We start from the raw sequence: 13,383 nt of genomic DNA on the forward strand, positions 1-13,383 counted from the left end.
AAAGCTGGAGATCGGCACTTAGTACCAGCTCCTTCCACCTCACAACAGTGCAAAAGTGACTGTCCCTTTCAGGGAGTTCAGTTCATACTCATGTCGAGTTTAAGGGAGGCTCAGGAAGTCTGTTGGGTCACCTGGGCACTTTATAAACTTGAGCAGGGCCTGTTTAATGTCTTGCAATGCTGCTGCCAGCTCTCGAAAAACATCAGAAATATTCCACCCAGGAGTGGAGCAGTGTGCCTACGTGGGCAGAGTTCTCCCCTGGCATTCATGCTACGAGTCGCAGCCCTCAGTGTAACCCGGCTGTCGCTGGCTGCGAGTTGCTCTCTGCAGCTATTGGCCTCCATAAGGTAGTCCTGTAAACCTGTAGCCTGTAGTGTTTGCACTAACACATGGGCCGTTCTGGTATGAGCACCACTGGGAAACAAGTGAAGTTCACGGTGTGTGCACCAGTAGAAGGATTGACCTTTGCTCTTCATGTGTGTAATGGAATTCAATGACTGGTTCTTCGACAAGTTTTTAGGGCTCATAACATGGTGACATGGAGTGAGCCTTTGGCTCAGTGGTAGCATTGCCACCTCTGAGTCAGAAGGTGCAGGGTTCAAACTCCGCTCCACACAGTCATGGGGAGTAGAGACTGGAGCTCCGGACAGTTCCGGGGAATTCTGGGTTGACACCCAGCAAGATATTTGCATCAGGTGGGTGTGGGTGTTTCCCCCTCATCACATGGGTTGTGGGAGCCCATAATACCTTCCCTCCGTATTGGACTAACCTCCCTATCAGTTGGTATAAAGATGGTTACGGCCATGGAAGGTGTGTTCATGTCACGGCTGTTAATCAGCCTGCGAATTCTTACATTAATTCCCACTATTCAGAAGTGAGAGAGCTGTAGAGCAGATCAGCAGTGACACTGATGTAGTGATGGGTGGGGGGGCCAGGGGAGAGAGAGTTGATGAGAGATCCAGGGGGTGAAGACTAGTTGGGTTACAAATTAGCATGGAGATGTAGATGGTAAAGAATTCGAGGACGTGGCCAAAGGCACCCAAACAGTGATCAAGAGGAACATTTGAAGATTGGAGGGAATTTACACTGGTTTGAAGAATTAGGATAAAGTTGTATCTGTCCCTTTAAGTGACCCCTTTTTGTTGAAGTTGTGACCAACGCCTGTGGGCGCTCTTCCGGCAGGTGGCGCTGTGGCGCAGCCTCAGCCCCGCCCCCTTTTCGCCCGTTTGTTGTGGTTTGCATGGAGACGGGAGGGGGCGTGTCCGGGGCGGGGCGCGGTGGCCGGCGGGACGGTGGAGGAGCGGTCCCGGAGGTCCGAGCCGAGGCAGTTAGTCAGGTGGCGCGCTGAGAGCGAGCGGACGGCATGTCGGTGAGCGAGCAGAGACCGCCGCCGCCTCCTCAGCCCCAGGTCCAGGAGCCGGGCCCGGACGGGCACAGTGCTAGGATGGCCAGGATGCCGGCCTGGAAGAGAGAGATCCTGGAGCGGAGGAAGGCCAAGCTGGCGAGCCCGGTGGTGGCGACAGCGGACGGCCGGAGCTGGAACCGAAACCGGGCCGCGTCCCATAGTAACCGGGCGGGAGAGGCGAGCCGGGGGCAGAGTCCGAGCCGGGGGGCTGTGGTTGACGGCGGCGAAGGGCCTCAGTCGGTGGCCGGGCCGGGGGGCGCCGTGCTGCTTGAGAGCATCGCCCCCATCCAGGAAAACCCGTTCATCAAGCGGGAGCGGCGGCGGCGGCGGCTGGTGGAGCGGGAGTCCCCGGGCGGCGGCGGCTCCGGCTCCGGCTCCTCCTCGGCCAGGCCCGTGCAGCAGCTCCTCGACCTGTACAGCCACATCCCGGGGGTCCGCACCATCCGGGCGGACAACATCATCATCATCGAGTCCGACCCCGACTACTTCACCGAGGCCGGCCCGAGGAACGGCGGCCTGCCCCGGATCAACAGCGTCGGCGACTTGCTGTCCCGGGGCGGCAAGGGCAGCGTGGCCGAGATCCGAGCGTCCGAGGTACTCATCTACGAGGGGCCGCTGAGCCGGAGCGAGGAGAACCTGAGCACCCTGGGCACCGAGGAGACGAGCCCGGGCCACCTGCAGGGCAAAGTCAGCCGCTTGCTCGAGAAGTTTGATCACAACTACGTGAAGCCAGCCCGGTCGAGGAGCACGGAGAATCTGCTGGACGGCTTCTCCCCCTCCAGGGACCGGGAGCAGGACCGGCACAGCAAGCCACTCTTGTTGCCAAAACCCCTCACACTCAACAAGCACAGCCAAGGGCCAGCATCCAAGAGCCCCCCGCACGGCCAGCCCAGACCCGGTGTCAGCCCGTTCCCGGAGGGTGGAAGGTCACCTGGCCCTCACTTGGACGATGTGTCCCCATCTCACTCCAAATCCTTCCCGTTGTTCTCGCCCACCAGATACTCTGCCCCTCTGCCTCCTGGCCGCACATCATCCTCTGTTCCCCGTGTAGCCCTACATGATCAAGGGACTACTAAACTGGGTGCCAGTGATAAGACTGTGCCTGAAGATACACCCTGCTCCGTGTCCTCTTATCGTAAGCAGTTTGAGAATGTCCCCGCTGATGGAAGGCAGTTGAAGCAGAAGGAGTCAACCCCGTCTCACAAGGGCAACGACAACATCTTGAAAGTTTGGGCCACCAAGGAGAATAAGTTAATGGAGAATGGTCATCCAGAGCTGGATTTAATGGGGAGCGATGTATTCTCTGTGAAGGCAGACAAGATGGACAATGACGATCAGGTAGATGCAAATGTCATTGGGAGTGGCCGGGTGCCATCTCCTCTTGGTGCTTCCAGCAATGAGGTTTCCAAAGGGCCTAATACATGGAGGCCAAAGTATGAGGTGGACCTAAGGAAAACTTCAAAGTCAAGCCCTGAAACACCCCAGCCTACTGCAATTGATGGTTCCAGATCTTCACCTGCTGCAAAACCCAGTGCCACTCCCTTGGGGAAGGTGAAGCAGAACCACAAAGTGGAAGGCTTAGCCAAAGTAACTCCAAACCAATGCAATGGCGTGTCTGCTTCCACCAGTCTGAACGACTCCTTTCAGATCGTACCTGCCGCACCTCCAGATATTTCATCCATTCCAGAAGATGACATGCAGGCTCGGGCACTAGCAAACCTCAGAAAACAGTCCAAGAACTCATTTGTTGTGATTCCTAAGAGGAGAGCAGGTGCCTTTGTGGCATCCAGCAATGTTTGTGATGATAGGGAAATGAACGATAAAACCCATGAAAAGCCAAAACTTGAAAATGGTGCTGCCACTTCTGTTGAGGTTCAAACAAGCAGAATTTCAACTGTTTCTCCGGAAAGAATCAGCCCATCTGATCATAGACAGAGTAAAGAAGGAAAACTGCCTGTTGCAGAGCCTCCTCTTCCAAAAGCAGATTTCAAGCTAAAAGAGGAAGAGACCTTGAATAAAACTACATCAAGGGGTAGCTATGATGTCTCTCATATGAGTTCTCAGCTTTCATTTGGGGAAGGAATGACAGGTCTGTTGCCTACTGAGACTACAGAAGCAGAGCGGGATGCTGAAGCCACTGTAATATTAATTAATTATCGGATTGAAGACGACATCCCAGTCACTAACATAGATGATATCTTGGTGACAGAAGAGAAAGAAATTCCCACACAGCCAATCAGGGCCAAATCAGCTGTAACAAAGGACAAGCCTCCCGAAGAATCCTTTGGCAGTCTACAGCACCCCTTTGTGCAGCGAAAGAGTGGAAACACCTTCACCATTGTTCCTCATCGAAAGCCAGCCAGCAGTGGCCAGGCGCCCTCTGTCAATGCAAAGGAGATCTCTCAGGCAAATGGGACAGATGAGCTATCAGTGGAAGATCCTGAACCATCACTTGCCAAACTGGGGGTGTTACTAAAGAAGCGCTATCCTCCTGCAGAGGAGATACAGGTGATAGGAGGGTACCTGTCATTGGAGAGATCCTGTTTGTCCAAGGGTGGCTCCACGAGAAAGAAGGTAGGCATACTGATTCAAATCACATCTTGGTATCAGTGTATGACGTGAATTTATAGGGCAAGAGAATGGGGTTGGTGCTTTTTCTCGTGTTTGACCCAAAGATGATGATCTGGCTGAAAGTTGCTGATCTTTTTCATTTCACTATGTATTTTTGAGTGTGCCACAGTACTGCGATCACACAAAGTGGTATTGGTTACCAAAAGATGATAAAGCATACAGAGTAAAGCTGTACCCAGTAATACTCTTTCACCCTGCTGCACTATTCTTTTTTCCATTTCCCCATACTTACCATCTTTGTGGCCTCAGAGGGATTGTCAGTTTGGTTCCATATTAAGGCAGTTTTGTGCTGTGGCCCATAGCCAGTACCAACTAGGTTGAGACTGCCTGCTCTCGTTATTTGTTGGACTTCTAAAGCCAATAGACAGAGATTGCTTTCATGTCATGGGCCTGGGCTGGATTTGAAGCATGGTTCCAGTGTTTTCATTGACTAATGGTGAAAACGAGAGGACAGTGAAAACAGACCTTGTCTTCAGTAATTGTTCAGTGGGAGTGAAAAGTATCAGCACAGGCTCTCACAACTGACTTGAAAGTGAAAGCCTACAGATCTGTGATTTATATGAAACCAGCTTCAGATGTGTCAAGAACTTTATGATCAGCAGTCTATTTGTCTTAAAAAATAAATCTATTGCTATTATCTGGGCAGTATAATTTGATATTTGTCTCATATAGGGAAATATTTTGAGTTTAATTGGGAAAGACTGCTTTTATCAGGAAGGAATAATAACTTAAAGCCCTCAAAGTTCAGATTTGCTGGTCATTTCAGAAACTGCAAATGTATTTGAAATGCAGCTGCTTTTAGTAGCCTTTCATAAAAGTTCACTTTGGTTTTGCTGCATTGACTTCCTGAGAAACATTGGAGCAGATGCAGGTACAGGTTTCTGAGGGGCTCCAATTTCTGTCTGAACAAACTTGCCACCGAGTAGTGTTCATTTCCAGGATTGTCGTTCTTGTATTTTAGATCTGTGAAAAGGAATTCTTGTCTGGAAGCCTGTAAGTCTGAGCCCTAATAACTTGAATATAATTAGTTGGATCTTGTACAAGTATCCAGAGGCTTTCAGATTCCTCAGGACAATAATAGGGATCGTTAAATACCGACAAACCCACTGCACGGGACTGTGAATTACATACAAATAGAGATTTCAGCCTGTAATAGGATGAACTGTGTGACACTGAGTCACGGATAGTAAATCTCAGACGTAATTTCAGTAAATTAATAGAAATTGGATTTCACGGAAGGGCCAAGTAACTGGGGGAAAAGTTGTATTTTGGAGGACTCTAATCTGAATTGAGATATTGAGGGTTTTTTTTATTTTCTGTTGGCAAGTTCTGGTTTCAGAAACTCCCCATGTAGAGAATTGTGTACACAAGTCTTTGTGAAACCTCCATGTGGCACCATCTGTTCAGAGTATTATAGGGAGTCTCCCCATGCTGCTGTTAGAGGATTTCTCAGCCTGACATTAGCACACAAAAGATGTGAAGTGCTCTTGTTCTCTTATTCCTTGCTGTAATATTTTCAATGAGGTGACCTGGGATATGGGATACACCTGTATACGAGGCATGGTTACTGAGCACATGGCATAACTGCGGGCGAAATGCAGGTACTTGGTGTGAAGTACACCCGAGTCTGGGAAATGGCTACTGGGTTGTTTGGTATACCTTGAGCATGAGGGACAGGTACAGGGGCATGTGGTACCTCTGCATGTGATGGGTGTGTACTAGGGAAATGCATTGTCAGTATGTGAGGAGTGGGTGTTGGCATGTGCGATATGCTGATTGTTGGGGCTGAGTACAAGTGTCCATCGTATGCCTGAGTGGGATTGTGAAATTGAGTTCCTTACTGGAAATGTTTTATGACTTCCTCAAAAGATTTATTTTGCTGATACATAGCAAACTTGGTGAGTTGGGTTTAGTTAAATAAAGCCAATTACAAAGGTATGAGGGGAAATTAGATTAAAGGTATGATGGTAGATAAGCAGTGGCAAACATTTAAAGAAATATTTCAGAATTCTCAAAGAATATGAGAAATAAACATGGGGACAAGCGATCCATCTGTGGCTAACTAAAGAAGTTAAGGATAGTATTAGATTAAAAGAAGCCTATAATGTTGCGAAGAATAGTAGTAAGCCTAAGGATTGGAAGAGTTTTAGAAATCAGCAAAGGACGACCAAAAAATTGATAAGGGAGAAAATAGAATGAGCGTAAACTAGCAAGAAATATAAAAACAGGTTGTAAGAGCTTCTACAAGTATGTAAAAAGGAAGAGAGTAGCAAAAGTAAACATTGGTCCCTTAGAGGCTAAGACAGGAGAAATTATAATGGGGAATAAGGAAATGACAGAAATGCTAACCAAATATTTTGTATCTGTCTTCACAGTAGAAGACACAAATAGTGGGGAACCAAGGGGCAAATGAGTGTGAGGAACTTAAAACAATTAATATCAGTAGAGAAAAAAGTACTTGAGAAATTAATGGGACTAAAAGCCGACAAATCCCCTGGACCCGATGGCCTACACCCTAGGACTCTAAAAGAGGTGGCTGCAGAGATAGTGGATGCATTGGTTGTGATCTTCCAAAATTCCCTAGATTATGGAACGGTCCCAGGGGATTGGAAGGTAGCAAATGTAACACCACTATTCAAGATGAGAGAGAGGGAGAGAAATCGGGGGACTACAGGCCAGTTAGCTTGACATCAGTCGTCGGAAAAATGCTGGAATTCATTATTAAGGAAGTGTTAACAGGGCACTTCGAAAATTATAATATGATTAGGCAGAGTCAACATGGTTTATGAAAGGGAAATCATGTTTAACAATCTTTGAGTTCTTTGAGGATGTGACTAGCAGGGTCGACAAAGGGGAACCAGTGGATGTAGTATATTTGGATTTCCAAAAGGCATTCGATAAGATGCCACATAAAAGGTTGCTGCACACGATAAGGGCTCATGGGGTTTGGGGTAATATATTAGATAAGATGATTGGTTAATGGACAGAAAACAGAGTAGGGATAAACGGGTCATACTCAGGTTGGCAGGCTGTAACTAATGGGGTGCCACAAGGATCAGTGCTTGGGCCTCAGCTATTTACAATCTATATTAATGACTTAGATGAAGGGACGGAGTGTAATGTATCCAAGTTTGCTGACGATACAAAGCTAGGTGGGAAAGTAAGCTGTGAGGAGGACACAGAGTCTGCAAAGGGATATAGACAGGTTAAGTGAGTGGGCGAGAAGGTGGCAGATGGAGTATAATGTGGGGAAATGTGAGGTTATTCACTTTAGTAGGAAGAGTAGAAAAACAGAATATTTTTTGAATGGTGAGAAACTATTAAATGTTGGTGTTCAGAGAGATCTGGGTGTCCTCATACAAGAAACACAAAGTAAGCATGCAGGTGCAGCAGGCAATTAGGAAGGCTAATGGAATGTTGGCCTTTATTGCAAGGGGGTTGGAGTACAAGAGTAAGGAAGTCTTGCTACAATTGTACAGGGCTTAGGTGAGACCACACCCTGGAGTACTGCGTACAGTTTTGGTCTCCTTATCTAAGGAAGGATATACTTGCCTTTAGAGGTGGTCCAATGAAGGTTCACCAAATTGATTCCTGGGATGAGAGGGATGTCCTATGAGGAGAGATTGAGTAGAATGGGACTATACTCTCTGCAGTTTAGAAGAATGAGAGGTGATCTCATAGAAACATAAGATTCTGACAGGGGCTTGACAGGGTAGATGCTGAGAGGTTGTTTCCCCTGGCTGGAGACTCTAGAACTAGAGTGCACGGTCACAGATAATGGTCGGCCATTTATGACCGAGATGAGGAGCAATTTCTTCACTCAGCGTTGTGAATCTTTAGAATTCTCTATCCCAATGAGTTTGAAGTTATATTTTTTTAAAATGAGACTGACACACCTCCTTTACCATCGCGCTGTACGTATTTCTAATTCTACAGCATTTATTGGACAGTGTTGTCTCCTTGTTCATTTTGTTGTTGACCTGACACAACTATCATCCTGTTCAACAGAACTTCGTTTAAAAAAAATTAATTTGTAACAACTCCGTTGAAAAAAAATCTTTTGCCCGAGGGGCCTGTAGAGTGTCGATCTGGTGAGTGTTTATAGAGTGTGGATTTGGCATCTCTTGCAAAGCAGTTATCATCCAACTGTAATATCCAGTTTGATGCCCAACTCAGTGAGGACACCTGATCGGTATAGTCCTTTTTTTATTATTTGTTCTTGGGATGTCGGCAACGCTGTTAGGTTGCAAGTTCCACGATTTTGACCCAGCGATGACGAAGGAACGGCGATATATTTCCAAGTCGGGATGGTGTGTGACTTGGAGGGGAACATGCAGGTGGTGTTGTTCCCATGTACCTGCTGCTATTATCCTTCTCGATGGTAGAGGTCGCGGGTTTGGGAGCTGCTGTCGAAGAAGCGTCCTGTCGTTGGTACACACTGCAGCCACAGTGCGCCGGTGGTGAAGGGAGTGAATGTTTCGTCTCAGAACGGCTGGCTTCAAGTAGAAAGGAAGAACTTTCATTTATTTAGTGCCTTTCATGATCTCGGGACGTCCCAAAGCGCTTCACAGCCAGTGAAGTACTTTTGAAATGTGGCAGTCAATTTATGCAAAGCAAGCTCCCACAAACAGCAATTTGATAAATGACCAAATAATCTGTTTTAGTGTTGATGGTTAAGGGATAAATATTGGCCAGGACTCCCCTGCTCCTCTTCAAAATAATGGCATGAGATCTTTTTATGTCCATGTGAGAAGGCAGCTGGGGCTTCGGTTTAACATCTCAACCAGCACCTCCAACAGTGCAGAACTCCCTCAGTACTGCACTGGAATGTCAGCCTGGATCATGTGCTCAAGTCTCTGGAGTGGGACTGGAACCCGCAACCTTCTGACTCCAAGGTGAGAGTGCTACCAACTTCGTCACAGCTGACGAAAAAGTCAGCCTCTGGGTCGCCAGATAGCAGTTGCTCGCCACCTCACCCAGCATGAGATCAACAAGCTCATATGTTATCAGAAGTGTCGGCCTTGTGCTCAAGTTTCTAGAGTGGGGCTTGAATCCATGGCCTTCTGACTCCGAGGCAAGCGTGCTACCCCTGAGCCACGGCTAAGCTTAAGAAGCGAGCTGCTTGATCATTTGCCTCCCAAAATGATATTTTACAGACAATGATGAGTTGTTTGTTCCCAATTTTGTTCCGTCAACACTGCTTTGGGGATTTTTAAGATAGCGGCTGTGCTTCACTTTTTAAATTAATGATTGAGAATGTTGGGATATTGAGTCTAAAGGCCTTTCAGGTCAACAGCAATCAGAGCTCACACTTTGTCTAATTTTTTTCCCACTGGCATATTAACAGAACTAAATAACAGCAAAATATTTGTCAGAAGATAGTCACTCTTTAGCAGCCTCCTGATTCTCAGTAGGTTGAAGTGGGGCTAACTGTAGCATTTCCTGCAGAACCTGATGACCCGTAGTTTTCAGCCTTTTGTAAACCACTTCTCCCCTTTTTGTTTCTTTGCGTCTCTGGATTGAAATTAGTCAGTCCTGACTTCCTTAATGGAGTCGGATATGTTGATAATTTCTGCCGATTTACAAAAAGTGCCTGCCACATGACTCTGTCGTGCCTGACAAACGTGACTCAAGTACTTTAGGTACTCTCCACATAGCGCCGTAGTCTGAGGTTTGCAGATGCTTCTCCTCCTCCACAGCCAGCCATTGCTGAGCTGGATCAGTAGAAGGCTTAGCCTTGTGATGCAGCCAGTACAAAGGAACTCTTGGACTTCTCTGCTTGCTGTTCCAGAAATGTGCGAAATATTTCTGGCGTCTTCGCCAGGTCTAATACCAGTTATTAATCCCTGATTATGTCTATCCTGATGTACAATCTTTGAACTAAATGCAAATTCATGTCTTTTTTTTATATGTGCCATGAGGTTTGTTGATTTTGCTGACTTCTTGTTTAAAGGAGCCTTGCAGTCGCATGACTGTGTACAGCATAGAAATGCTGAGACGGTATCCAACACATTATTTTGGTGTCTCTGGAATGCCCCTTTGTCGTGCTGTGAGCTGAGTGTTTCCTAGTTGTATTTGTGTAATTTTGCTCTTTTTGCCACTTGTCTTTTCCCTTTCGACAGTTAGGAACAGGAGGAGGCCATTCAGCCCCTCGAGCCCATTTTGTCATTCAGCCTCTCAAGCCTGTTCTGCTATTCAGTTAGATCGTAGCTGAGCTGAACCTCAACTCTATTTACCTGCTATTGATCCTTATCCCTTGATACCCTTGCCTAACAAAAATCTATCTATTTTAGACATGAAAATTTCAATTAACCCAACATCCACAGCCTTCTGTGGGAGAGAATTCCAGATTTCCACTACCTTTTGTGTGAAAAAGTGCTTTGACTTCACTCCTGAATGGCATGGCTGTAATTTTTAAGATTGTGCCCTTTTGTTCTGGATTCCCCCATCAGAAGAAATAGTTTCTCTGTATCTATTCTATCAAATCCCTTTATCATTTTAAAGACCTTGATTGGATCACCCCTCAACCTTCTAAACTCAAGGGAATACAAACCAAGTTTATGCCAGTTTTATCCAAATAATTTAACCCTTTAAGCCCCGGTATCATTCTGTTGATTCTGTGCTGCACTCCTTCCAAGGCCAATATATATTTCCTGTGGTTCAGTGCCCAAAACTGAATTCAGTACTTCAGATGGGGTCTGACCAAGGTTCTGTATAACTGAAGCAAAACTTCTACCCCTTTGTATTCTAGCCCCCCTTAGATAAAAGACAACATTCCATTAGCCTTTTACATTACTTATGTACTAGTTTTTAGTTATTTATACATGGGCATCCAAATCTCTTCGCTCCTCCACAGCTCCTAGACTCTCACCGTTAAGAAAATATTCTGATTTGTTTTTCTTCGATCCAAAGTAGATGACCTCACACTTCCCCACATTGAACTCCACCCGCCATGGTTTTGCCCACGTACTTAATCTGCCTGTCCCATTGTAACTTTCTGCTCCCATCTACACAACTTACTGTACCTCCTAATTTGGCGTCATCTATAAATTTGGATATGCAACACTCTATTCCTTCATCCAAGTCATTGATGTTTGATATCTATGGTGAAAAGCTGAGGCCGCGGTACAGATCCCTGGGGAACACTACTTGTCACATCCTGCCATCAGAGTACCTACCCTTTATCCCCACTCTTTGTCTCCCACCTCCCAATTAATGCTTGTCTTCAATTAGAAGCATCATGAGTTTGGATTCCAGGGCTGCCAGATCCTCAGTGAAGACCACCATGTTACATCCCCCTTCTCTGGAGTGGGACAAAGCTACCGTCTAACTTGTCAACACTTAAATTGCAGCGTCCTGTTAATGGAGTGAGTTATGACAGGCTGGTTGGAGTAGTGAACAGACTTGCTATGTAGGCAGACCGAGGGGGTAAAGAGACAAATTATAGTGTCAATAAGAATGGACTGGGGAGCAGTAGGTAGAAATTTCCCGACTGGGATACTGCAGCTATTTTTTAATTGCCTTGATAACTATTGAGGTGCTCTCTCTGGTGACACATACTGACCAACTAAATATTTTCGTCAAGTGAAAATATTAATGCTATTCATTCCTATCCTCCCGTGACCTCTGACAGGTGACGTTGAGTTGTAATGTCAGAAAAGAGCTCTTTTTAAAAAAAAAAACACACTGATGCATAACTCTGTGATTTGGAAATGGAACAGATGATGGGCGCAGGCTGGGAAGGTGCATTATCTAACATCGATTTCATGTATCTTGTTTTTTTAACTGATACAGGGAACATTAAATAGGTTCCATCAAATGAGGAAGGAGGAGGAAAGTAAGCAAGGCTACGTATAATCTCTTATTCCCTTCTCTGTTTGCCCAGTTGCTTGGAGATAATGTTTAAAATTTCAGCTGTTCTCCCTCATTACCTGGATAAGACATCTATGCTCACCCAAAACTCTGCTACCCGTATCCTAACTTGCACCAAGTCCCATTCACCCATCACCCCTGTGCTTGCTGACCTACATTTGCTCCTGGTCCAGCAACGCCTCGAATTTAAAATTCTCATTCTTGTGTTCAAATCCCTCCATGGCCTCGCCCCTCCCTATCTCTGTAACCTCCTCCAGCCCTACAACCCTCCGAGAGCTCTGCGACCCCCCAATTCTGGCCTCTTACGCATTTCCGATTTCCATCACCTCTGCATTGAAGACCATGCTTTCAGCTAACTAGGCCCTGAGTTTTGGAATTCCCACCCTGAACCTCTCCGCCTCTCCTCCTTTTCAGACACTCCTTAAAACCTACCTCCTTGACCAAGCTTTTGGTCATGTAGAATCATAGAAAATTTAGGGCACAGAAGGAGGCCATTCAGCCCATCGTGTCTGCGCCTGTCCTAATACTTCATGTGGCTTGGTGTCAAATTTTTGTTTGACAATGCACCTGTGAAGTGCCTTGGGATGTTTTACTACGTTAGAGGTGCTATACAAATGCAAGTTGTTGTTGAAACATGGGTCACATGTAAATAGAGTCGAACCCTCCCTATTACCTATCTCTATTGCTTATTGCCTACCTAGCTAAAAAGAGGGGCAAAAATATAGATAGTACTTCAGAATAATGTATTAATCAATATTGCTGCAGATACTTGACATTGTGACCTCTGGTCCACTTCAGAAGTTGATACTGGCAATGGTCTGCAGTGAAGGCACCAGCCCACCAACATAATATGGATTAAAACATTGTGTACTCAATACCAGACAATCAGAGCTGAGTTGGAGTCCATTTTTAAAGACAACGAAGGGCACTTCCTACGTTTGCAAGCTGAGTGCAATGAGAAAGTGTGCTGGTTTCTCATGTAAGGCTGCTTTCATTCCTTTGTGTTGCCTGCTAGTCGTTAAAGGTGGTTAGTGGTTTTGGTCTAGTTCTGATGGTAGCTATTTCCTGGAGGGCAATCCAAGTGTAATGATGGGCCCAGTTCTGTGCCCAGCGTGTTTGTGTTAAGACGAAGCTCAGAAAGGAACTTTGCCCTTGTTGTTGAACAATGACCTGAAATAGCCTGGCGTCTGAGAATTGTTCAGGAAGTTACAAGAATTGCTCTAATAAAGTAAGGGCTAAAATTCCCCAGGAACTACCCTAATTCCCTCTAGTTAATTATTTTATGTCTTGCCCGATTGTGTTATCTGCTTTGTTTAGCTGGAGGGATATATCTACAGTTATGCTGCTAATGGGCTGTAAGAAACATTAATAGCTGAAGAATGCATAGTATATGTATGGTAGAGAAACATGCCTGTTTAGTGGTGGAGTGGCAGGGTCAATGATTAAAGTGGAATTGTGCAGTGAATGTGTAGGTA

The 13,383-nt window shown here is 46.0% G+C and overlaps 1 protein-coding gene across 2 annotated transcripts in view; it reads left to right on the top strand.

The window, feature by feature from the left end:
• Positions 1-1,296: 1,296 nt before the first annotated feature.
• Positions 1,297-13,383, top strand: part of tprn (taperin) — a 67,591-nt gene continuing 55,504 nt past the window's right edge. Inside the window, exon 1 of one of the 2 annotated variants that reach the window (XM_067969513.1) lies at positions 1,297-3,979. In XM_067969513.1, the coding sequence (XP_067825614.1) occupies positions 1,364-3,979 (2,616 nt within the window). In that variant the 5' untranslated portion in view covers positions 1,297-1,363. The remainder of the gene's footprint in view (positions 3,980-13,383) is intronic. The other variant, XM_067969514.1, reaches the window with a different exon arrangement.

Source organism: Heptranchias perlo, chromosome 31, assembly GCF_035084215.1.
Source record: "Heptranchias perlo isolate sHepPer1 chromosome 31, sHepPer1.hap1, whole genome shotgun sequence".
In the NCBI taxonomy this organism is placed as follows: Eukaryota; Metazoa; Chordata; class Chondrichthyes; order Hexanchiformes; family Hexanchidae; genus Heptranchias; species Heptranchias perlo.